This window comes from Vidua chalybeata, chromosome 21, assembly GCF_026979565.1.
Source record: "Vidua chalybeata isolate OUT-0048 chromosome 21, bVidCha1 merged haplotype, whole genome shotgun sequence".
Classification (NCBI taxonomy): domain Eukaryota; kingdom Metazoa; phylum Chordata; class Aves; order Passeriformes; family Viduidae; genus Vidua; species Vidua chalybeata.
In genome coordinates, this window is record NC_071550.1 from 3,937,561 (window position 1) to 3,961,247 (window position 23,687).

General features: G+C 52.8%; 2 protein-coding genes across 5 annotated transcripts in view; one reads left to right on the forward strand and one right to left on the reverse strand.

The window, feature by feature from the left end:
- RALGDS (ral guanine nucleotide dissociation stimulator) overlaps window positions 1-15,468 on the forward strand; it is a 57,194-nt gene extending 41,726 nt beyond the window's left edge. For 2 of the 4 annotated variants that reach the window (XM_053961858.1, XM_053961855.1), the window contains exons 2-18: window positions 7,405-7,515; window positions 7,930-8,123; window positions 8,484-8,558; window positions 8,705-8,898; window positions 9,269-9,390; window positions 9,524-9,739; window positions 9,857-9,960; window positions 10,284-10,368; window positions 11,020-11,097; window positions 11,193-11,279; window positions 11,557-11,589; window positions 11,747-11,868; window positions 12,027-12,122; window positions 12,268-12,469; window positions 12,682-13,041; window positions 13,174-13,288; window positions 13,460-15,468. In XM_053961858.1, the coding sequence (XP_053817833.1) occupies window positions 7,405-7,515; window positions 7,930-8,123; window positions 8,484-8,558; window positions 8,705-8,898; window positions 9,269-9,390; window positions 9,524-9,739; window positions 9,857-9,960; window positions 10,284-10,368; window positions 11,020-11,097; window positions 11,193-11,279; window positions 11,557-11,589; window positions 11,747-11,868; window positions 12,027-12,122; window positions 12,268-12,469; window positions 12,682-13,041; window positions 13,174-13,288; window positions 13,460-13,635 (2,370 nt within the window). In that variant the 3' untranslated portion in view covers window positions 13,636-15,468. The remainder of the gene's footprint in view (window positions 1-7,404; window positions 7,516-7,929; window positions 8,124-8,483; window positions 8,559-8,704; window positions 8,899-9,268; window positions 9,391-9,523; window positions 9,740-9,856; window positions 9,961-10,283; window positions 10,369-11,019; window positions 11,098-11,192; window positions 11,280-11,556; window positions 11,590-11,746; window positions 11,869-12,026; window positions 12,123-12,267; window positions 12,470-12,681; window positions 13,042-13,173; window positions 13,289-13,459) is intronic. The other 2 variants (XM_053961856.1, XM_053961857.1) reach the window with 2 other exon arrangements.
- Window positions 15,469-16,066: 598 nt separating this feature from the next.
- On the reverse strand, window positions 16,067-23,681 carry GTF3C5 (general transcription factor IIIC subunit 5). Its single transcript, XM_053961859.1, has 11 exons — window positions 23,526-23,681; window positions 22,660-22,882; window positions 22,227-22,425; window positions 20,894-21,089; window positions 20,426-20,530; window positions 19,823-19,937; window positions 19,088-19,168; window positions 18,486-18,583; window positions 17,766-17,848; window positions 17,330-17,472; window positions 16,067-16,731 (listed from the first exon to the last, which is right to left on the reverse strand). Exons 1-11 carry the CDS (start codon window positions 23,673-23,675, stop codon window positions 16,574-16,576), a joined length of 1,551 nt encoding a protein of 516 aa, XP_053817834.1. The 5' UTR covers window positions 23,676-23,681; the 3' UTR covers window positions 16,067-16,573.
- Window positions 23,682-23,687: the final 6 nt, after the last annotated feature.

Genomic DNA, 23,687 nt, shown 5'->3' on the forward strand with positions numbered 1-23,687 from the left:
TGTGGCTTTTGGACAGCCCCCAGTATGTGCACCTTCAAAATTCCAGGGAGATGTGGCTTTGCTGTCTTTTCCCCTCTGCAAGCTGCAGCAGGCGAGTCACTGCACAGACATTTACATTTACAGTTTAACCAGGCTGCTTGGGAACACTGTGGGGTGAAACTCCCTGGGAACATCAGTGTGGGGCCAGTGGGATCTGGCAGTTGTGATCTTTGCTTTGCCCTTCCTGCATGTCCCACCTTGCGTGTGCCCAGGTGAGCACTTCATTCATGCAGGACATGGATGTGCCAGGGCAAGGGGCATGTTTGACAGAAAGGGCTGATTTTATTGCAGCTGATACTTCTTAAGATAAATTTTTTGGCTGTCTGGGCTGGCGCATGGGCTGAGAGCTGGAGAGTGTTCAAGGTTTTGCGTCTCAGGGAATGTAAAGGCTTTTGTGAAGATGGAGTCACTTGCAGGTGCTGACGCGTGCAAAGGACAAGCATTGCCCTGGAGCTGCCACAAGGAACAAGTCTGTGTGTCCTGGTGAACGTGTGTGAAGCCAGAACTGACATTTTAGCCACGTCTATTCCAATCAGTTTCAAGGAACGTAATTTCTGAGTGCCATCTCCATCCCTTTCCCAATACACCTGGCAGCTGTTGCTGCTGCAGAAATAACACATGTGCTGCACCAGAGCCCTGCTTCAGAGGTGGAATTGATGGAGTAGCATTAGGTCAGGTAGGCTGGAACTCTTCAGGACACCCCTCGTGTTTTAATTCACATTTGAACGAGGCACTGGGGAACTGTCATGTTGCATGTGACTTCCAGGTGCTACTGTACACCCAGAAAAACATCAATCGGTTTTTGAACTTGTTTCAGTTAGGGTTTTTTTGCAGATTTTTCTGTTCCATCTCAGTAAAATGCAAACCTTTTGTTCCGAGCAGAAATGACTTGGGATGAGACGCTCGATCTTTATTTAACCTCGCAGAGCAGTACCTACATTAATTTTTTATGCACCGTTTTTCACCAGCCGTGTCGTTCTGGTTTCACTTCCAGTAATGCCCCGGGGCCGTGGGCGAGTCGGTGGCGGGGCTGCATCCCTGTGCTCCGAGCCTGCCCCTGTGGAGGCGTTGGCTCTGGGCAGGGATGCTGCCGGGGCCATCACGAGCACAGGGCTCAGGGCTGTGGAGCAAGAGCCAGATCTGCTGTGTCGGCGGGATCTTTTTTTCCCCGTCGACTTAGAGAGGAAGCAAAACCTGCTGCACTCAGTTTTCTTTGAATAGCCTGCGAGGAGAGCCCATCCCAGCAGGTCCCCTGGGAGGGGACACGAGGTGGTGTTTCCATATGGGGTGCAAATGGCTGGTGGTCATCTCTGCTCCTGGGTGTAGGAAACTCAGGGTTTGCAGTTCATCAGTCATCCCTGTTGTGGCTGGAGTTTGCTTTTCCCTGGAGAGTCCCCCTGTCAGCCTGATCCCCCAGCACCTGTGTTTCACCACCTCAGGGGTCTGATCCTGCCCATTGAAGGCTGGGGATGGAGTGGCCATGCAGAGTCTTTGATTTCCAAACCACAGAAAGAGCGAAAAAGTCTCTCCATGTGGGAAGGCTCTTAGTTTTCTCTAAAAGCAAACCAGGAGCAAATGGAGGAGGAATCCTGCTTATCTGCTCTGTCTCGTTCCTGGACCGAGCACTGAGCTCCTAATCCTTGCTCCAGCCACTGACTCACTGCCTGTGAGTCACAAGATGCCTCTGTGACCCAGCTGCCAGCTTCCCTTCTCCCTGAGCTGCCAGGCTGGAGAAGGCTGCCTTTGGATACCCCCTGCAGCCCCTCTGGGACACAGACACAGGGTCAGAGCTGCTGTTGGTCTCAGGACCCACAGAGCCTGAGGGAGGAGGTGTAAGATCCCTACGAGAGGCAGATATGGGGTGATGTGGCCCCACTTTCTCTCTGCCCCATCCTGCTGCTGGGTGATGCACTGGCTCCAGGGCTGTTCCCCTGGGGCACAGCTTTCCATGCTGAAACACCTGGAGCAGAGTGTCAGGAAAACCCAGCTGTGGAGCCCAGCAACTGACGGGGAGAAAACAGGCCCTCAGCTGTTGCCACTGGCCTGGCATCTTGGCAAAACCACCCCTTTTTCATGGTGGCTTTAAGTTCAGCTTCTGGCCCTTTTCCTGTTCTTTTCCTGTTTCCCCTTTTGTTGCTGTGTTTTTATGGGCTGCTGGAATCGGTCCTGGTTTGAGGCAGCTCGGAGCAGGAAGGCAGAGAGTGTTGAAAACCCAAAGGAATGGTGTCTTTCTGCTGAACATCTCTGCGTGGGGAGCAGGGGCTGGGTACAGCCGAGCTGTGGCAGGGGACTGAGCTCCATCAGCAGCAAGAGGAGCACTCGGGGGAAAGGAGACAGTGGGAGATAACTTGCCCACTGGAGAGAACCCCCCCAGGGCCACCATGGCCATGGCTGGGATGGTGTTTTGGACCAAAAGTGCTCCTGCCCTCAGCGGGGCTGCTGCTCCAAAGCACTTGCCGTGAGTCACCAGCGTGGGCACCTTTCCTTCCCCTGAAACAGGGGATGTTTGTCAGCTTCCTCCCCACTTCGGGTAGTCCTTGTAGCCTTCCTGAGCACAGCCAGGGGAAGGAAACTGAGTGCCAGGAGTGGATGATCCCTCAAGGCAGAGCCAGGGGGGAAGAGCCACCACAGGGCTTTTTGCTGGAAGTCCCCACGGGGAAGAGCGCTGTGCTGCGTGTGCTTATTTTGGACGTGTAGGACAGAGGGTGCTTCTGCTTTTGCGGTCTTTATCTTCGGTTCACAGAACTGAGCTTGTTTTCCTTTCACTACCCGGGGGTGACTTTTTTTCCTATTTCCTTTTACATAATGTCATGCACTCGCCTTTGCAGAAGAGGTCCCAGAGTGGCTGCTGCTCCTTGGGGGTGAAATGAAAGTGCACTGGGGGTTGGTGTTGGACATGGGCTGTGCTGGAGCTGGTTTCCTTCCTTCCCAGAAAGGCCCATTTCCCGTTGCTAGTGGGAAGGGATCATTCTGAGAAGACTGTAAAGACCAAACTCCCACTTGCTGTTTCTGGCTTTACCACCAGAAAAAATTGGGTTCTTTTGAGCTTGTGCAAGCGTGGAGCTTCAATGGGAAACCCCTGGTGACGTCTCCGAGGCTCAGCTCTGCCTTTTCTTGTCTCGTTAACCAGTGGGACTGTTAATTCCCAGCAGGCACACATTCCTGGCTTCCCACGGGCAGGGTTAGTGTTTGCTCCTCTCTTGTGACTGGTAGCAGCAGCCCCTTTGAAATCACGGTGCAGAGAGACTCTCGGTGCTGCTCTGTACCTGTCTGTGGAACAGGGGTTTTGTGTAACTCAACAGAAAAGGGAGCAGAGTAACACAAATATCTTGATTGTTAAACCAGCTGTGGTCCAGAGAGCATCAGCAAAAGCACTTTAAGCAGTTGTGCCTCCTCCATGTGTGCTGAAATTAATACCTTTTTCCAGTAACAGTTCATTATTTTTGTGCCTTTGGAGGCCTGTGTGCTAACCTGGGGCACGTGGGACCAGAGCTCTTAAGACCTGGTAATTGTTGGGTAATTGTCTGTGTGTAAGTGTGGGGATGCTGCCATGCTCTCACTTAATCCCGCATTTTGCTCCTGTTTTACTAAAACCACCTTAGTGACTGAGCAAAAACACTTTCCAAAATGCAGAGCCTGAGCCAATGTTTTTCTTTGCTGTTTGGCTTTTGCATTTTCTCCTCCTTTCATCTGTTGGGAAGAGCCGAAGGCAGAGTCCCTGCTGCTGCTGCTCTCTGCCTGGCTCTCAGGGTCCCTCACACCCTTCCTCCAGGCTCACAAACCTTGGCTGCATCTTAGAGCTCCTTATTAATCCTCTGTGTGAAGACGTGGGGTTTGACACCACGCCGAGTACAAGAACATTCACCAGAGAGCAGAAGAGTTTATTGCACGGAGCAGGAATTCCTCCCTGGTGTAGTCACAAAAGCTTTGAACCATCAGTGGGAGCTCCAGGGCTGGCTGCAATTGGAAGAGGCAGTCCCCAGGCCCAGGGCAGCCATCTGGTGCAGACTCCCGTTTCATATTTCAGGGGATGAACTCCTGCAGAGTTCACTCACGGCTGCTTCTGCAAAAGCCTCTGCTCTGCACAACTGGGGAGAGTTAAACATGTGGCTTTTCCTTGTGCCCCTCTAGCTAGAGGCCTTTTTCCTGCTGTGTGGAGAGGACCAGGACTGCACACTGAGCTGGAGGAAGCAAACCAAACCTTCATTTTTCTGTGTATTCTCTTTTCTTGGTGCCCATCTTGAAATGCATTGGACCTCACTTTCTGGGCTGCTGGGTCCCACCTGTATGAATTTGATGGAAAGTGCAGATGCCATAACCATCAAATCTTGTTGCAGACGTTTAAAGCACTGCCTGGGCCTGTTGGATTCATCCCTTGTGCCAACACAAGGGGTTGTTCACCCGTGCCTCACCCTCAGGCTGAGGTGGAGGAGGATTTGTGTGCTGGCTGAGCCTGACTCATGTTCCCTTCTTCTGAGGGGCAGAAAATTCCAGCAGATGTGCAGGGCAGGCAGTGGGGAGCAGTGACTGTTGCAATATTTACCAGCACTCATCTCTTTAGAGACCATTTTGAAGGCATTCAGCTTTGGTTGACTCGCTGGAAATCCTGATGTGAGCGCAGGATTCTGGGTGGCCAGCACAAACATAAGCCACAGGTCAAGGTTTTGAGTCTGTCCCTGTCCTGCTCCCAGCTCATCTCCTCACCTGCAAGGGGAGAAATGTGTGCTTGGTGCAGGTGTTGGAATGAGACTCCTCTGGCTCTGTCCTGCTGCTGCTTTTTTGCTTTGGGTTGGTTTTTAACCAACATGTGCGGAATGCACAATCAGCATCTCGGAGGAGCAGCCGGAGGAAAGAGGAAGCTCACACGGAATATAAATAGCCAAATTTTAGAATGTCCCAGTGTAGCAGCTCTCCTGGCTCTTGGCAGGAGCCTGCAGACCGCTGGGAAGCCACGGCCTTCGTGTGTGGTTTGCAAAGGGGGAACTTTGGGGGATATCACACAAGTCAGCAAGGCAAAAAATGAATGAATCTGGCATTCTTGGATATGGGAAGGAAATGAAATTTGCTTTTCTGCACATCAGAATGGGGTGTATTCCCTGCACGTGACATGAAATGCAGAGTGAAAACCCTGCACAATTGTGGCAATACTTTCCACTGTAGTTGCACAGCAGTTGCCAATGATTCATGGGTTGATCCTGAGGTGGTTTTTTCCTCCCATATGATTTAATTTATGAATTTAATTGCATGCCAGCAAGCATCTGATTTTTCTTGATATTTTTGTCTGGGGTTTACAACTGCTCAGCCAAATCCCTTTTCTGAGTTAGACTGTACAAGGCTCTGGTCCTGCTGGACCCAGAGCTTTCCTCTCAGCTTAAATGGGAGGTACACAGAGGCGTGCAGGCTGGGTGATGAAGGCTGGGAAAGAGCCTAGGACAAATTAGGAAGTGTTTCCATGGCTTTTCTTTGGTGGTTTGTTGTTGTTGTTGTTTGGGTTTTTTTTGGAAACAGCATCTAAAGGTGGAAGAAGGCCAGCTTGGTTAGGTGCTGTCAGTGCAGATGGTTGATCCAGAGTGGACACAAAGCTTTAGCTGTGCTGGCAGCCTCTCCCAAGGTTGTGCCAGTCCCCAGGGCAGTGTACTTGAACACAGTTTGTGCCATAATTTATCCCAGAGCACAGAACAAGAGAGGGACAGACGCAGGTGCCAGGAAGGATGTTTGGTGTCTGCTGCCTCATGTGGGTGCTCTCAGGGTTGCTCAATGAACCCTGGGAAAAGCTCCTGATGTTCACAGCAGAGCCTCACAACTCCCTGAACTTCAGCAAACCAAACCTCTCCATAGTCTGGCACAAAGTGAGAAAAGCAGGTTCAGCAGAAAGGGAAAAAGTCAGTAACCCTGCCCAGGGGGATTCTCTGCCCTCATTCATCACAGCCATGAATGAGAGGCTTTTTCAAGCTTCCCCTTAGTCTCTGGGCTGGCTGTGCTTCCCTGCCTTGATTCCTTGTGAGGAACAAGCCCGTGGCTTGAGCAGAGCAGTGAGCACTGCTGTGGTGGTGCTGATAAAGGAGGGTGCTTCAAAAGCATTTGGGTGCATGTGGGATCCATCCATCAGCTCAGGTGTTCTGCTCCTGTTTCCTGAGGTGTGCAGCCTCTTCTGAGCCTGGCTGTGGCTGTCCCTGTGTTCACAGGGCAGTTTGGGGGAGGATTTTTTTGCAGGGAGCAGCGTCACTTCTGGGGCTCCATCCTAAATCCTTTCATGGCACTTTCTTCCTCAGTGAGCGCCGTGTCAATGCTGTCAGTTGTTGCCAATGCTCAGGGCTCTTTGGGGGGCAGTTGCAGGGAAAGCTGAGGGCTGGCTCTGGCAGGAGAGGTTTGTCCCCTCAGCCCTGTGTCCCAGTGATGGTCACTCCCCCTCTAACCAGCTTTCTGCTTTCGGGCATTTTCTCCTTCTGCTGAGCTGTGGGTTTTGGTGAGTGTTCGTCCATGCCCTGCCATTTGGTGAGGGGGATGGAGGGCGGGGGAGATCCCTGCAGTGTTTAAATGGATCTGGATAAATCTTCTTAAGGGAGGCACTGACTCAGCAGAGCGTGGTTAGGGAGGAGGAGGAGGAGGGAACCAAACTGTCCTTGTGGGGCTGGAGCTGCTGCTGAGCCCGTGCTGGTGTGTGGTGCTGGGGGAGGCGTGTGCCCGGGGATCTGCTCTGAGAAGCATCACCCCTTTCCTTGCCGAATTGTTGGTGCTCTCCATCCTCCAGAGCAGAAATGGGAGCCTCAGAATTGGATGCCTGTCACCCAGAGCTGCCTGAACCCTGTGCCCAGACTGGTCCTGGCTGTGCCTGATCCCACCCTGGTGCAGATCTCTGGGATTTCCCCCAGCTTTGAGCTTTGGATTTCTGCCTGGTGCTGTGGGCAGCTTGGTTTGACAGTGATTATTTATTAGGGAAGTGCACCAGGGTGCTTGGTTCAGATCACTGAGACTCTGCTCAGACCAGGAGCCAGTGTCACCTCACGGGAGAGGCAGAGACTTGGGGAGAGGAGCAGCCAGTGCTGTCACTGTCCCTTCCCCTGCCTTGTGAGGGGTCTCACCTTGCTCTGGCACAGCCTGGCTTTGCTGAAGGGCTGAGACATGGAGCCAGGGGATGTGGGACAGACCAAAAGCAGCTTCCCAAAGTCCTGGCTCCACTGTGGGCAGGCTCAGCCAGCCAGACACACTGGTGTCACCCGGTTTACATTTCTGAGCAGGTGAGGGAGACTCACTGCCAGCCAGCTGCTGCCTTTGGCTTGCTGGGATCCCTTGTAGGAGCCACAAAAGCATCCCTGCCACGCTTTGCTCTCCTTATCTCATGGTGTATCTTGTCTTTCCATGCAGAGCTCCACACAGGAGATCGGAGAAGAGCTGGAGGATGGTGTGATCTACAGCATATCCCTCCGGAAAGTGCAGCTCCACCACACGGCCAACAAAGGGCAGCGCTGGCTGGGGGTAAGCTGGGGGCTCCTCCTGCCACCGGGGAGGATTCAGATGTTTCCCTGCCATGGGAATCATGTACTGATTTGGGAGCAGGGAGTGGGAGCACCCTTGCCCTCTGCTGCATGGGAAGGGGTACAGGTGAAACAATCTGCAGCCCCATTTTGAAAAATAGGGCAACTCCAATTTGTATGTAGATTTTGGCAGCTCTGAGGCATTTCCTGGGGTTTCCCAAGTGCTCAGGTGTTCTCAGCTGGGTTGCTGGTGTTTGCTGTCTGAGGAGACTCAGCTTTCCTTTTCCAGTCAGGAGACCTCAGGCACTGTGGGGATCCCAGCCTAGCCCTGAACTTGTGAAGCTGCTGGGAACACTTTGCACTTGGTGGTGTCTGTCTTCACCCAGCCCACTGACTTCTGCTCCTGTCCTGGCAGTTTGAGAATGAGTCAGCCTTAAACCTCTACGAGACGTGCAAGGTGCGGACGATAAAAGCCGGGACCTTGGAGAAGCTGGTGGAGTACCTGGTCTCAGCCTTCAAGGGCAATGACTCCACCTATGTCACCATCTTCCTGTGCACCTACCGGGCCTTCGCCACCACCAAGCAAGTGCTGGACCTGCTGCTTAACAGGTGAGGCTGCCCTGAGCCCCAGCACACAGCTGGGGGTGCCCAGGAAAGCCCCAGCATCTTCTGCTGCAATGCCTTGGGGGTTTGGTGGCTTCTCCCAGCTCCATCAGCGTGAGGGTTTTGGGACAGGGCAGGGAGGACACAACTTTCTGGAAAGCTGGAGCTCTTCCAGTGAGGTGGCCAGTGCTGGCTGCTTCCCTCTTCCTCTAACAGGGGGGTTGTGGCAGAGGGAGGGGAGCAGGACACTGCATAGCAGGTTCATCCTGGCCCCGTGGCAGAGCTGGGGGTGATGTGGATGAGAAGAGGCTGCTCTGAGAGGCAGCTGAGTGCAGGGTGCTCACTGCCTCCCCTCTGCCCCACCAGGTATGGCAAACTCCACGTGCAGGCAAACGGGGACCACGCCAGGCACACTGTGGACGAGAGGATGGAGCTGAAGAAGTAAGTCTGCCTGTGCTGTGGTGGCTCTGCTGGCAGCTCTTTGGGAGGGCTGTGTCGTGCCAGCGCTGCTCCTGGGCTTGTGGGGGTGCACACAGGTTTCTCCTGGCACCTGATTCTCTTTACCTGTGTTTTCCCCCTTCCTGCAGCACCATCTCCTCCATCCTGGGGGCCTGGCTGGACCAGTACTCGGAGGATTTCCGCAAGCCCCCCGACTTTGCCTGCCTCAAGCAGCTCATCTCCTACGTGCGCCACAACATCCCCGGCTCCGACCTGGAGCGCCGAGCCCGCATCCTGCTGGCCCAGTTCCAGCAGCAAGAGCAGAGCGAGGCCGAGGCTGAAGGTGGGGTCCTCCCCTGGCTTGTAGAGCTTATCTGGGGCTGCAGGTGGAGGGAATGCTGCTGGTTGGCATCGAGGGTCTCCAAAACCTGAGCCACGTGGCTGAACACTCATGAAATCTGTTTACAGGGGGGGTCACTGGGAAGCCAATCCAACTGCAGCAGGGATGGGATTTCTAAATGGATTAGCAGATCTGCCTTTAATCCTCTGTAGACACTTGCACCCAGGTTTAAAATGACTATCCTTTTATCTGAGCCTTGTTGCTGGAGGTGCAAAGCCAGATGGGAATGAAGAGCCCGGGAGGTGGGGTGTGGGTGTCTGCAGGGGGCTGGTGTGGGCACTGCAGTGCTCAGCCTCACCCTTGTCTCCTGCAGCTGTGGACCACGGCAGCTGCACCTTCCAGCTGGTGGAAGAGAACGGGGTTGGGGATGGGAAGCCAGATTTCCTCTCCTTCTCCCCAGAGATGGTGGCAGAACAGTTCACACTGATGGATGCTGTGAGTAGTCACCCACCAGCTGGGTCAGTGGTGCTCTGGGCACAGGCCTGGCTCTTCCCATCCCTTTTTCCTCCTGGCCTGTTCTCTCCCCAGAGAACACAAAGTAGCCCTTCTCCATCCCTTTATCTTCCAGGAGCTGTTCAAGAAAGTGGTGCCTTACCACTGCCTGGGCTGTATCTGGTCCCAGAGGGACAAGAAGGGCAAAGAGCACCTGGCCCCCACCATCCGTGCCACAGTCTCCCAGTTCAACAGTGTGGCCAACTGTGTCATCGCCACTTGTCTCGGGGACAGGTCCCTGAAGCCGCAGCAGAGGGCCAAGGTGGTGGAGCGGTGGATCGAAGTGGCTCGGGTAGGACAGCTCCCCTCCCACCTCCACCCAAGGGATGAGCTTTTGCCCTGCTGGAATACCAGCAGATCCTCCAGCTTTTTTTCACCCGAATCCCATTATCTCCTTGTCTGCCCTCAGGAGTGCCGCATCCTGAAGAACTTCTCCTCGCTCCGAGCCATCCTCTCGGCCCTGCAGTGCAACGCCGTGCACCGGCTGAAGAAGACCTGGGACGAGGTCCTGCGGTAAGGAGCTCCTGCAGGGCTGCTTCCAAGGGGAAGAATGTGCTGTGGCACTTGAACGTGTCAATAGGATCACCTCAGCTCCAGCATTGCCTCCTGGAGCGTGCCCAAAACCCAGGCACCAGTGTAAGGTGTCAGAGACCTAAGGAGGGTGAGGAAATAAAAGCATCATCACCTCACCCTTCCATGTGAAACACCTTGGAATAGCTCCCAAACAGCAAGGAGCTGAGCACAACTGGGGTCATTTGGGTGAGCAGAAGAGAGCCCAAGGAGGAAACCCCACCATGGCAGCATTGCTGACTTTTCCCCTTGTTGCCCCTGTGCAGGGAGAGCTTCCGCACGTTCCATGAGCTCTCAGAGATCTTCTCCGACGAGAACAACCACTCGCTGAGCCGGGAGCTTCTCATCAAGGTAAGGGGAAGGAGGACCCACATTGCCCTGTTCCTGGCAGGCAGCTCAGCTTTCCAGCCACAGGGATAAAGCCCTGGCAGAGCTGCTGGAGTCGCAGGCATGGGTGCAGGCAGGGTGTGCTGAGTCTGGGGAGCAGGCAGGGGTTTCAGACCAAGGCTGGAATTTCTGTTTCTCCACCCAAAACTTACTACTTGGAGTTGACAAATCAATTCAGGGAACAGATAAGCACTGGGATGGGATCCAGAACACCAGGTGATAGCTTGTCCCCAGAGGCACCTGCATGTTAACAGTCTTGTGCAAAGTCCTCTTGATTCTGGGTGGGGTGGTGGAGTTGGTGAAAGGCTGCAGCAAAACTGTCTTTATTCCATGTGGAGCTTCTCCACAGATCCCAGCCTAGCTCTGGTTTAGGGACTGAGAGGAAACAAAATGCAAAAGGGAACAAAACATCCCATTAGGGAGGCATTTATACAGAAATGAGAGCAGCAGTTCCTATCCACTAAGGCTCTCCTCTCTGTGAGCCATGAAAAAGCTTTGATTTCCTCCTCTTTCCTACAATGAAAGTTATATAAATGAAAATGGGTGTGAATTTTAGCTAATAGGTATTAGTGCTATTTCCCACCTGTGCTGATCCCACCTCTCCCCATCATCCAGGAGGGCACATCCAAATTTGCCACCTTGGAGATCAACCCAAAGAGGGCTCAGAAGCGGCAGCAGCAGCAGCGAGAGATGGTGAGTCTGGCAGGGCTGTCCCTGTGCCCCGTCCCCAGCAGCTGCCTGGGCTGGTCCCAGCTCTGCTGACCCCACTGCCCCTTCTGTCCCCACAGGGCGTGATGCAGGGCACCATTCCCTACCTTGGCACCTTCCTGACGGACCTGGTGATGCTGGACACGGCCATGAAGGATTTCCTGGATGTATGTACCTCCTCCCTGTCCTCCCCTTCCTCCCAGAGCTTGGGCTGATAAAAGGAAGGCTGGTCCCCCCTGTATCCTGTGTCCCACACTGCACATCCTGTATCCCACACCACATCCCATATCCAACTCTGCCCATCCACCTCTGTCCCAAGGAAATGGGCTACTTTTTCTCAGCAGGGTTACTCACACTGCAGTGGCAGCAAGACAGAGATAGACAGGGGAGGGAGCAATATTCTTCTGCCTGCTCCATACTGACCTTCATCTCTTTCTTTTCCAGGGTGGGCTGATCAACTTTGAGAAGAGAAGGAAGGTGAGAGCTTTGCCCTGGCAGCTGCACAGCAGGGCTTACCTGGTGCAATCACAGGCTGTGCCAGTCACTTCGGGCTTGATCCCTCTCCTTTTTTTTCCTTTGTGCTCTTCAGTTTTGGGGGAGGGGATTCTGGTCTCATGGCTTCCATTTGCTGCAGGAGTTCGAAGTCATTGCGCAGATCAAGCTGCTCCAGTCAGCCTGCAACAACTACAGCTTCACCCAGGAGGACCAGTTCGTGGAGTGGTTCCACAGCCTGGAGCGGCTCAGCGAGGCCGAGAGGTGAGTGAGAGGGGTCTGGGGCTGTGCTGGTGCCTCAGGAGGTCCCACCACTCATTTCCTCTGACAGCAGCAGCTGCTCCATGCTCCCCTCTCTGCTCTACCACCCTCACACTTGGTGGCAGCACAGGGAGCTCAAACCCTCCTCTCTCCTCTCCCAGCTATGGGCTGTCGTGTGAGATTGAGCCACTGTCAGAGTCAGCCAGCAACACGTTGAAGGCCAAGAAAAACACGGGCATCATCAAGAGATGGAGCGAGTGAGTCCCCGGCGGGAGGTGGGGGCCAGCGTGGGGCATCTCTGGCTGGACATTGCAGGGGACCAGCGGGCATGGCCACTGTCCTGCCAGCCAAATGCACCCTCACCCTGCTCCCTTCTCACCTGCCCCACCTCTCTCCTGGCAGCCGGCAGCCACCGAGCACCGAGCCCTGTGCCAGCGGCAGCTCCCACTCGAAATCCTTCGACCAGCTCAAGTGTGGGCAGTACCTGTGCAGTGGGGACGCCACTGACTCAGTGAGCGTCACCTCCGCCGGCTCCAGCAGCTCCGACGTCGAGGAGATCAACATCAGCTTCATCCCCGAGTCCCCCGACTGCCAGGAGAAGAAGGTACGTGGCAGCTCTCAGGGCCCAGGGGTCCCAGGGCCACTGTGGCCATCGTGTGGGGACTGTCCCACCTCTGCCCTGGCGCTGGGGCTGGGGGGAGCAGGCGGGGGGCCCGGGGGCTGCTCGGGAGGCCCCTGCCCTTGGCTGCTCCGGCAGCACGGCAAGGCTCTCGTGCCTCCGGTGGCTGTAGTTGTGTCGGTCCCCCGTTGTCACAGGTCAGTGAGATCCCTCTGGCCTCCCTCCCCCAGCGCTGGTACGCCCCGTCTGTGGCCGATGGAGAAGCTAAACCCACTGTGTCCTCCGCATCCCCTCTCCTCCCTGCCCTCCAGTTCTGGGAATCCACCTCCCTCTCTTCCCTGGACACATCAGGCATCGGCTCAGGCTCCAGCAGTGCCTCCTCCTCTTCCGTCTCCTCCACGCCGGTGACGGCCTCCCGCACACACAAGCGCTCGGTCTCCGGCATCTCCAGCTACTCCTCACTCTCGCTGCCCCTCTACAACCAGCAGGTCGACGACTGCTGCATCATCCGAGTCAGCCTGGCTGTGGACAACGGCAACATGTACAAGAGCATCCTGGTTAGTAAGGTCCCCAGGGAAGCACCAGGGAGGGGTGGGTGGCTTGTCCTGTTTAGATATGGGCGTGGCACATTTTGGAAGGAGTGGGAGGCTTTAGCAGTGCTCTGAGCTCCCAGCACTCTGTGCTCACAGGTGACGAGCCAGGACAAGACCCCCGTGGTTATTCGCAAGGCCATGGCCAAACACAACCTGGATGGGGACCGGCCTGAAGACTATGAGCTTGTCCAGATCATCTCGGAGGAGAGAGGTGTGTGTGTGTGCTGGGGTGTGGGGGCTTCCCGGGGCAGCACTGGGCTGGAGCTGGGATGAGAGGTTACAGCAAGAGGCGTCCCAGCACCTGGAAACAAATCTTAGCCCCACTCTGGTCCCTTTTCAAGGAAAGGGCACCTGACTGACCCTCATCTTTGTTCACTTCCAGAGCTGAAGATCCCCGACAACGCCAATGTCTTCTACGCCATGAACTCCGCTGCCAACTATGACTTTGTGCTCAAGAAGCGGGGCTTCTCCAAGGGGGTGAAGATCAAGCACGGCTCCAGCTCCACCCTGCCCAGGATGAAGCAGAAAGGCCTGAAGATCGCCAAGGGCATCTTCTAGCCTCAGCCCCACTGCCACCCATCACCGACGGGGCCTTGGGGGCAGCTGCTCCGGGCTTGGCTGTGGCCGGTCCTTGCGCTGCCCTGCAGGGCAGAGGAGTGACCCTCAGCCACGGGCGACGGCCGTGCACCTCCCTTCCACACCCAGAGCTCAGAGTTTGGCAACTGGTGTCAGTCTCCGCCTCTCTCTGCGCAAGCCCCCGTTCCAATCAGGTCTTTTTTTCTACACAGGAAGGCAGCAGCGGGGGGAATTTGTCTATTTTTTGTTTTGTTTTGCTTTTTTAACCTTCCACGGTGCGACACTCGGCCAGCCCGGCCAGCCCAGAGCTGGAGCCCGCCTCTGCCGTAGGTGCCTTGTGTCTGAGCGAGCCGAGGAGCAGTGACTTGCAGAGGGGCTGTGTGACAGAGCAGAGCAGGAGCCACCATCATCCTGGAAGGGGCTGCCAAGCCTCCTTCCCAGCTTTCCCAGTGTTACCTCCACGTCTGTCCTCCCTGCCACCACCGCAGAGCTCTGCCTGTCCTTCCCTTGGGAGACGCCACGGGTGCCCTGGGCTGGGAGGTGAGCTGGAAGGATGCAGCCCTGCACCAGTGCTGAGCCCCGTGGAGGAGCCTGTGGCTGTGCCATGATGGAGTGGGTGCCTCGTGCTCTCCCCAGCTGGAAGCCTGCGTGGTCTCGCTCCTCTCCCGATCCAGCACATCCTCCAGCTGGACTGGGCCAGTTCAAACTTGCACCAAAGATCAAATGCCAGTGTCTCTTCTGCCAAGGGGGAGCTTCAGGCCATGCCCCCAGCGTTGCCAGCCTGAGGAGGAGGAGAGCAAAGTTCTGTTTGAAACTGTGTAAATAGAGACTTTGGGTCTGCGTGGGCACACGAGGGGCCGGAGAGCTCAGGGTGCTCCAGGTGCCCCAGCTGCCACTGCCTGACCCACAGAAAGTGCCACTCACCTTGGGCTTTAACCGGACTTTTTCAAACACTGACTATGGGAGAAGCAGCAATGAGACTTTTTTTTTTTTTTTTTGTATAAAACAAAAAAGTTTACTGATTTTTTTTTTTTCAGTATTTATTGGTTGTAAATAGAAGAAGCAAACTTGTACATTTTACTAATCCAGCCTCCCCCTGCCCTTGCAGCCCAGTCCCTGTCCTGTGCCCCCCTGGTATTTAAGGCTGCTGGGAGGGACGCTGGCAGCAGCAGCAGCATTGCTCTGCTGTGCTCACGGGGTGCAGACCCTGCCAGCCCCCCCTCCCAAATTCTCTACCACTAATTGCTCGAGCAGGGGCAGACATGCTTGTTTTAATCATTGTAAGAAACACTAACCAAAGGGGGACCTTTTGTTGCTCCTGCCTCCGTCTCTGTTTTTTAAGCGCGTCATTCCAGCAGGTCTTTCCCGTTTCCCATCCGTCAGAGTTCCCAGGTGGTTGCGGTGCCTTCCCCTGCTCCAGGACAGGGACCACACTCCAGGGGCTGGGGCTGCTGGGGAAGAGGCTGCTTGGGTGTGAGCGTGGCTGGCACGGAGCTCCTCCAGCCCCGTGGCCCCGCGGGCGGCGCTGCCCATGATGCACATGATGGGAGCTCTTGGCTCCCTGATGCAGGGGCAGCCTCCTGCCTCCCCCCTGCCCAAAGCCCCTTCCCCTGGGCACCAGCACCCCTGGGAGGGTGTTCCCTCTGCTCCGTGCCTGCCCACCCTGGGACTGTCCCCTCCCCTCCCGCCGGTGCCACCGGGGGGACTGGCTGTACCGTATGTATTTTGTACCACTTCAATGAAGGAGCACACTGCCCGGTGTGACTTGTACACAGCAATGTAATTAGTCTTTGCAATAAAATACTGATGCTCAAACGTCTCTGCCCCAAGGCAGGGCTTGTTCTGTCCTCCTTCCCCAAAATGGCAGCACCTTCCTGGAGAAAGAGGGATGGACCTGACTGTGGGGGAGTTCATACTTCATGTTCACTCTTGTGGGTTGAAGTTTGTTTTGAAAAACAGGCTTTTTTGGCTGAGGGACCACGGCTCAATTTTGAAATCAACCTCATTCCTTTGAACCTGTGAATTGAAACTGTTGCATTTTCCACGTATAATTTGTAGGGTTTACCACTTTTGTTACAAGTAATAGCTTTAAAAGGAACTGTAACAGCCCATAGGGCCTCTCAGTGGAGGAGGAGGTCTTAAGTCCTTTTAAAAAAGAAGCTTTCAGGTGTGCTCACAACACACTGGGGAATGCACAAGATCTAGAAAATGCCAGTAGCTCTTTAATTTTTTGGGGCTTTCATTTGGTGGGAACAATGCAGCTGGCAGTGGCCAACTTCTGTGCACCTGAAGCTCTGCCCCTCTGCCAGCTGCCTCCAGTCCTTGCTAACTGCTAGCTGGGGAAGTCAAAACAGACCTGAGAAGTGTATCAGGTAATGAGGACAACAAACACTACACCCCAGGAAGGGAAAAGTGTATTTTCCTGCTGGCTTTATTTCCAAGACGACCAGTGGGGCTCAGTGCTGAAGGCATGGCTCAGTATTTTCACTCCCTCTGGACAAGCAGACGGGCAAAACCTGCCTTAGGGACTCCAGCAGCACTGGGCTGCTTCTTCTCCCAGCATCTCCTCAGGCACCTTTTCTATTTTCCACATGGCCACCAACCTGGAGAGAGTGCACTCCCACACATGGAGAGATCTGGGAATGCAGCTTCTCCCATATTCTGGTGTGTTACCAGCTGGTTTGGATTCTGGGCTTGCTCTTGGGAATTCATTGAGCTTGCTGGAGGGTTTCTCAGCCAGCAATTCTGAAAATGCAGGCAGTGGCTCCCAAACATCCAGAATGCTGCCCACCAGCAGTCAGTGCAGAGAGAACATCATCAGCTTAGTACAAGCTCTGCTTTCCCAGATCCTGAACCCTTGGCTCTTAAGGAGCAAGAGCAGAGACAGTTCTGTCCACAGCAGCCACACTGCTCACTGAGTTCACACATAGTCCAGAATTTCTGTCTCCATTTCATTTTCACTCCCATCAGAAGGCTTAAAGTCCTCTTCCTCCTCCTCTTCATCATCCTCGTCCTCTCCAGACTCGTATGCCAGCTGTTCTTTGCCATCTTCACTGCTTGTTGTATTTGAGAAAAGAGCTTAAATTGGGAAGAAAGAAAGACACTGTGATGCCTCTCTCAGTGCAATGTGGGAGTGTTTGCAATTGGGTTCCCAGAACATGTGAGAGGAAGGCAGCAGCCTCAGGGGCACAGCTAATATTGCACATCTTAACAGAATCTGATCAAGCCCAGAGCAATCCCTCTCCACACTCCAGGAAGGAGAGCAGAACAGCAGCAGAGCTGCAGTGCTGTGCCTCCTCTCCTGCCTCATTCTGACCCAATTCACTGGGATATTATTGCTTTGGCCCAGCATCATGAAGAAATCATCTCCTCGCTTCTTGGTCAATCAATAATATCAATAAAAACTAAAATGCCACCAATAGATACGTCAGAATTAAGATCTTGATTATCACTGTGCAAAAGACACTTAAAAGCTGAAGGGCTTTTGATGCTGGGAAGATGAAATAGAAAACCTTAACTCCCAGCCATCCCTAATGCTAACCCACATTCCCAGTGCAGGCCAACAGCCTCATCTCCCACACTGGAATGAGCTACATCCCAGAGAACACACAGGAGATGCAGGAACACTTCTGCCTCAGTGCCAAGGACAACATCCTCATGTTCAAAGCATCCTTACCAGGTCTGGTGGATCTGATGATCTGCTTTATCATCAGGGACATGCTATCCCTCAGGTCATCACTTGTCTTGGCAAGGCACCACCCGTCCCGCTCCGTGCATTCCGACTCCGTGCCGTCATTCCGATGGACGATCTTCTGCAGGCTAAAGAGCAGCAAAAGGGAAGGAAATGTTAATCTCCTGCACTCAGGTGTGAGTTTCAAATGAGACAGATTGGTTTACTTCCATTTCCCTTCACTGAGCTGGAACAGCACAGTTGGCTATCCAGATAACAGTCAGATGGGAAAGGAAGTTCATGTGTGAAAACACTGTTCTGTTTTTATTGAGCAACTAAACACCTCTGATGTCCCTGCTCAGGGGGAGAGGGGTGAATGGACAGAGTATAAACAACAGGCTTTGAAATCTGGCTCTAAGACTCAGCTGTCAGAGTGCAGTACCTTTCCACGTTTAAGTCACAGAGCTGGTAGAACATCTGTCGGTAAGGGGGTAAGGCTCCTTCTCGGAAAATGTAGATGGATTCCTAAGAGGAGGAAAGAAGGAAAGGATTCATGTGCATTTTATGCTGTAATCAAAATACTTCCAATGGGCCGATTCAAGAACATGGTACTTCCAAGAGAAACAAGTTTTAAGGCATAAATCTGTATGTGGCAGAAGATAAAGCTGAATGAGGAATGCCCCAAAATGTCCCTGCAGCCACAGTCACACCAGCACTGCTGTGCAGAGAACACACTTCACCCCTCCAGCCTGCAGCTCTGTCTGCAGCCTGTCACTGCCTAGCAGTGCATCATGGGCTTCCTTCTAGAAAAAAAAGGAATAGTAAGACTCATTTATTTATTTATTCCACCCTGTTGGATTTTGCAGCATGATCTGATAGACATGGTGATTTTTTTGCACTTCGCTGCCCCTGAAGTTCCAATTTCATCAACTGAAGCAAAATTCTCCTCACATCTAAGATGAGGGTGGAAAGCACCACCTTGCAGCATGTAACAAAATACACTCAGGTGGTGTTGCACAGTGCCATATCCAACTGGGAGTTTCCCAGGCAAATCTGAGCACATCAACTCACTCACAGCTGATCCCTTGATGACTGGTAAGTCAGGAAACATCCCAGTTTCACTGAGATATTTCAAGATTTTGGTATAGAAAGTCATGCTTACCTTCAGCTTATACCTGCTGGAGGGGGGCTTTTTTGCCCCAGATGTACCAGCTGAACCCAGCCCCTGTTTCAGGTCGTGAACACTGACTGTGTGACTTCCTGAAAGGAAAACAAAGAGTTCTAATAAGGGACATTTTTCATATTGGACTGTCACTTCTCTCTGTTGATTCAACAAAACCAGACCAACCAGCAACAGAGCATGTGCTTTGCTCATTCTTCAGAGATGTTACTGGACAGTCCCAGGAAAAGTGCTGACTTGGGAAGCTTTTTCCAGAGCCCATTTGTTCATAATTTTAACCTTTTCTACTCTCCTTTGACATAGAAAAGAGAACTTCCCCCATTCTCTGCACCTCAGTGAATTCTGAATGCCCAGTGTGGCTTGCAGAACTCCCTCCTGCCTGCTAACAGATATTGTGCCTCAGCCAGACTCCCACAACACTTCCCAGCAGATTTTTCTCTGGCTTAACAGCAGCAATATTATAACCAGAACACAAGCTCCAGTTTTGGCTCAGCTAGAACACAGGAAGCCCCTTCACCACCTGTGACTAGGATGGGGCAAACAGAGAAGCAGAAGAGCCAGGCAGCCCTTCTGGCCCAGCATACCTTGTTTCTTGACAGTGATGGGCAGGCTGTAGTTGTATGTGCTGCGTTTTGCTTTCACAGGCATGTCAGTAGCAGCATAACCTAGAGGTGAAAACCAAAATCCAGTCATGACCTGAGGGCAAGCACTCTGCAGAATATCCCCAGCTAAGGAACACAAGGGCTGGCCTGGTGTGGGAAGGGCAGGCTGGTGTTTGGGATGTGCTGGCTTTAGCAGGGTGGGGAGAAGAGATAACAAAACCCTTTAATTTAGAAATGTGATCTAATGTCAATGAGTGGATGCCAGCTCTGTCATGGACTTATTAGATGGCATCAGAAACTCCTTTTCCTCAACTTCTCCTTTGCAAAATCAGAGCAGGGAACTCCACATCCAAGGTCTGAGACCCAGTATCCTGCAGGAAATGCTGAGGTCCTTGAGGAAAAGCTGCTATGTGAGCACCAGAATTCCTGCTTGGTGCCTCCCCTGAGTGAGGAGGAGGATGCACTTGGGCTTGGAACACACGGAGGAGGAAAGGCAGAGTTTAGAATGTGCCAAATGAGGAAAGAGCTATTGCATACTGTGAAACAAAGTATTACAGGAGTTTTAAAAGGAACTACAGTAAACAAGAAGCTCAAAAGGTGACATGTTCATCAGAGCAGAAATATGGCAAAAGAGTTTGAAAAACACATAAAAAGAAAAATACTACCAGGATTAACCAGAAAGCAGAGAGAGCAGCTCTGTGGGTTGGGCCCTTTTACCATATTTCATTCCACAGCGAATTCGGAAGTCCAGCACTTGATAAATCTTTGCTTCGGGGTGTTTTCTGGGGTCATACCCAAACCTAACCCATAAGCTTCTCCAAGGACCTGTTAACTGCACAAACACATGAGGGAAGATGATTACAAAAAAGCACCACAGTGTTGCAACTTCCTTCAGTACCAAGGTCCTTGGAAAGTTCTAATATTTTTCCTCATTGCCCGAAGGTATTTGTTTTACCAGCTCTTTGCTCACTTGCCATGCCAATATTTATACACTTGGCAATCAAAGCATCAAAGCACAAATATTTGTGTGCTTTTACAAACCAACCTGCAAGGTCACAGCCAAGTGCTTGTGTGGAAAAATTCTGCTACCACTGCCAGGTGAACAGTCACTTGGAGTGTTTGACCTGCAGAGGTGGTTAGAACCTATGGAGCAAACAGTCACTGAATCCTCCTTGGCTTCAACTTTGGTTCTAAAGCGTTTCCTTCCCCCTGTCTCTTCACATTAAATTAAACTCAGGTACTTAGTGGCAGGACCTCAGAAGTGGTGAAGGACCAGGAAGAGCCAGGTGATGCTCCCTTGCTCACAGATGTACCACTCACCATGTAATAGGCCAAATATGGCAGCAGCACCTTCAGCTTGTCTGGATGAACACTGATGTTGGCTTTGACTGCATTGCGAGACCACACGGGACGCACTTCAAAGAGCTGAAATGACACACAGGCAACCACACAACAGTGGCAAGGGGTTCCCAAAGGCAGAGCAGCTTTCCAAGTGGACTCAGGTCCATATCAGGGCCTTTGGCCCTCCATAGGAGCTATTGGATGGTGATGGGAGAACTCGTGGCTTAATGGGGCTTAATGTGAGTTAACAAAAAGGGGCTTAACGTGAGTCAAGCCACAGATTCAAAGCTTGACTTGCAGAACTGAAATGAACACAGCAGAGTCAGTAGCATCTACTCACAATTGTATCAGGCACTTACAATCACCAAGAATTTCTGGGAAAAAAATGTACTTTTTCCTCCCCAGCTTGCTGCAGGACAGTGGTCAGACCAGGAATAAAGCACACACCTTTCTCAGCTCTTCCTCCACCTTTTTATCCACAGGATTGGTGCACACTTTCTTCCAGTTCTGTACAGCAGCATCCAGTGGTTTAGTTGGGATTTCTTCATCATCAAAGTTGACAAAGATGGCATTGTGTGGGCGCCGGGCCCTGCTGAGGCCAATCAGGTTCTCACCAGACACCTGGGGATTGTTGTATCCCTCCCTAAGGAACAGGGAAAGACAAAAGGGTGAGCAATAGGTTGGTTTAACTTTGGCCCAACCTCCCTTGATCACACACTGGTACCATAAAAGACTCTCGTGGCACCACTGAAGAAAGAAAATTTAAATAAATCCCAAAACTTCTAAACTACATCAATTTGCACACTGACAAGAGGAGCTCTGCCCTGGCTGGCAGAAAACCCTGCAGCACTCAGGAATGATCTGTATGAAATGGGTTGGAAACATATTATGAGACATGGATTTGGACCTCAGTTTTGAATATTTGAACTCTGCTGTATGGGCTGTGTTTTATCAATGTTCCTTGCACTACAAATTACTCATCTCACACAGAACTGCAAAAGAAAGTGTATTAATCTTAATTTATGATAAACAAGAACTGTGAAGTCTTTTTTATTAATACATCAAAGTATTATCTCCAAGGGGAGTTACTTTCATATTAATGTTCAGTGTCTAATATAAATTCACAGCATGAAGACCACCTCAGATAGGTAGAGTTTCTCTGATGTATATCTGATTACCCATATGTAATTTGAACATCTACAGAATATGAAGGGCATAATCAAAGAATAATTAATATTATGTTTAATTTTTTATTATTATGTATAACTGTTTAATATGTGTTTCGCCCTCTGCATTTGCTCTCCTGAAGCTACTGCAGCTGCTCACTGGGACAGAGGCAAAGCAAGAGGGAACTACCAACTCAATCTAGATTTTTTTTTTCTTTTAAAATTGACAGTGAAGGCCAACAGTGAGAAAACAAAAGATGTTTCTTGTGGGAGATCTCCCAGATTGTTCTTCTGGCAAAGCCAGGTGGGGCCAGGAGAGCACAGAACACATGGCATTGATCCTTGGAAACCCTGCCCTTGGCTCCAGCCCTCTGGAAGCAGGCAGGAGCTGTGTCCTGCATCCCATACTGTGTGAGGTGAGCTGGGACAGGCATCATCTTCACCTCATGCCCAGCTCCCCTCACCTGGCAAATCCTCAAGCGGAATTTTGCAGAGGCTGCCACTGCCAGGCAGCTTCTGGTGTTTTTTTGCCTCTGTTTTGCCAAATCAAGAGAGATAAAACAGCACAAGGCAGGAAATTAAAAGGGTGAAATATCATGAGAAAAGACACTGACCTGTGCTGTATATCTGGGCGATAAAAATAGTCCACAGGAGTGTCCAGACGTGAGAAAATGGGTGGTGGGATGTAAAGAGGTAAATCTCTGTTGAAGAATTCTTCCTTCTCGGGTTTGAGCATCAGGACTTTGTCATACATGGAGGTTTGTTTGCCATCAGGGCCAGAGTGCATTGCCAGGTACTGGAAGTCAGACATTCCTGTAAGAAGCAAAAGTTAAAACACTGTGAAGTTTGTTGTGAATCCAACAATATTTCTCACACTGAACTTTCAGGAAAAAGAGTCTGACAAGTTTATGCAAAGGTTTGTCCAGCAAGGAGGCTGTAACAACACTTGATTTTCCTTCCAGTCCTCAACTGCTTAGGGAAAAACACTTCCCTTTCCCATCAAACACACTCACCTCTAAGCCACGTGCACACAACCCCAAGGGTTACCTTGAAATTTGTAAACAGTGGTGACAATCCCAAGAATCTCCATCTCAAACTGGACTTCTGGCTGGATTTGTTCCTCGGGGTCCAACTGCTGCTTCTTCCTGCTCCTCCTCGTGACCCTGAGCAGCATGGTGGAGGTGGGGAAGCGGTTGGCACACACGGGGTGGCAGTAGGGGTCCTTGGGGCGGAAATACAGCTCCAGCCTTTTGGCAGGGTCGGCGTAGATCTGTCAGCAAGGGGGGCACAGCCCCTGTCAGCGTGCCACCCACACAGCCTGCGCTGCTGTGCCAGCCCCCAGCCCCACACGCTGCCCTGGCACCGGCTGTTCCCCTCACACAGCCCCAGGGGGATCACTGCTGCCCCAGCAACCCCCGCAGCCACTCACATCCTGGCTATCGGGAAGAAATAAATTAAAAATATAATATCCTGGATATGGATATGAGGAAGAAAGTCTTCCCTGTAAGGGTGGGGAGGATCTGGCACAGGGTGCTCAGAGAAGCTGTGGCTGCTCCATCCCTGGAAGGACAGGTTGGAGCAAGCTGGTCTAGTGGAAGGGGTCCCTGCCCACAGCAAAAGGGTGGAATTGAATGAACTTTATGGTCCCTTTCAACCCAAACCATTCCAGGATTCCGTGATTTTACTGCACACCGCCTGAATCCGTGCTCGGGGACAGCAGGGAAGCGGCATCACCCCCAAACCACCCATGGGCCCCGCGTGGGGACATGCTGGGCTGCAAGGACTCACACAGAGGGCCCCACTGGAGGCTCTCCCCGGCCCCGACCCCTCCCGCCCCCATCCCCTCGCCCAGGGCCGGCCTCACCGCCCCTCACCCTCTGCCCAGCGAGCCCACACCCCCCGGCCCCCCTCACCCGCGACACCCCCTGCTCTCCTCCCAGCGTCCGCAGCATGGCCCCGACGTCCCGCACGAGCCCCGGGTACTCCACGCACACCAAGCGCGGGGCGCGGGGCAGCTCCAGCACGGCCGAGCCCCGCGGGCCCCGCTGCCGCGCCGCCGCCATCGCTGCCGCGCC

What these genes read in the sequence shown, in the direction of transcription:
- GTF3C5 (XM_053961859.1), bottom strand. Translation starts at nt 23,675, where the DNA reads ATGGCGGCGGCGCGGCAGCGGGGCCCGCGGGGCTCGGCCGTGCTGGAG. An exon ending in CACTGTTTACAAATTTCAAG is followed by an intron (nt 22,426 to 22,659) that starts GTAACCCTTGGG and finishes TGCTTCTTACAG; the next exon opens with GAATGTCTGACTTCCAGTAC. An exon ending in TGGAGGAAGAGCTGAGAAAG is followed by an intron (nt 20,531 to 20,893) that starts GTGTGTGCTTTA and finishes GTGTCATTTCAG; the next exon opens with CTCTTTGAAGTGCGTCCCGT.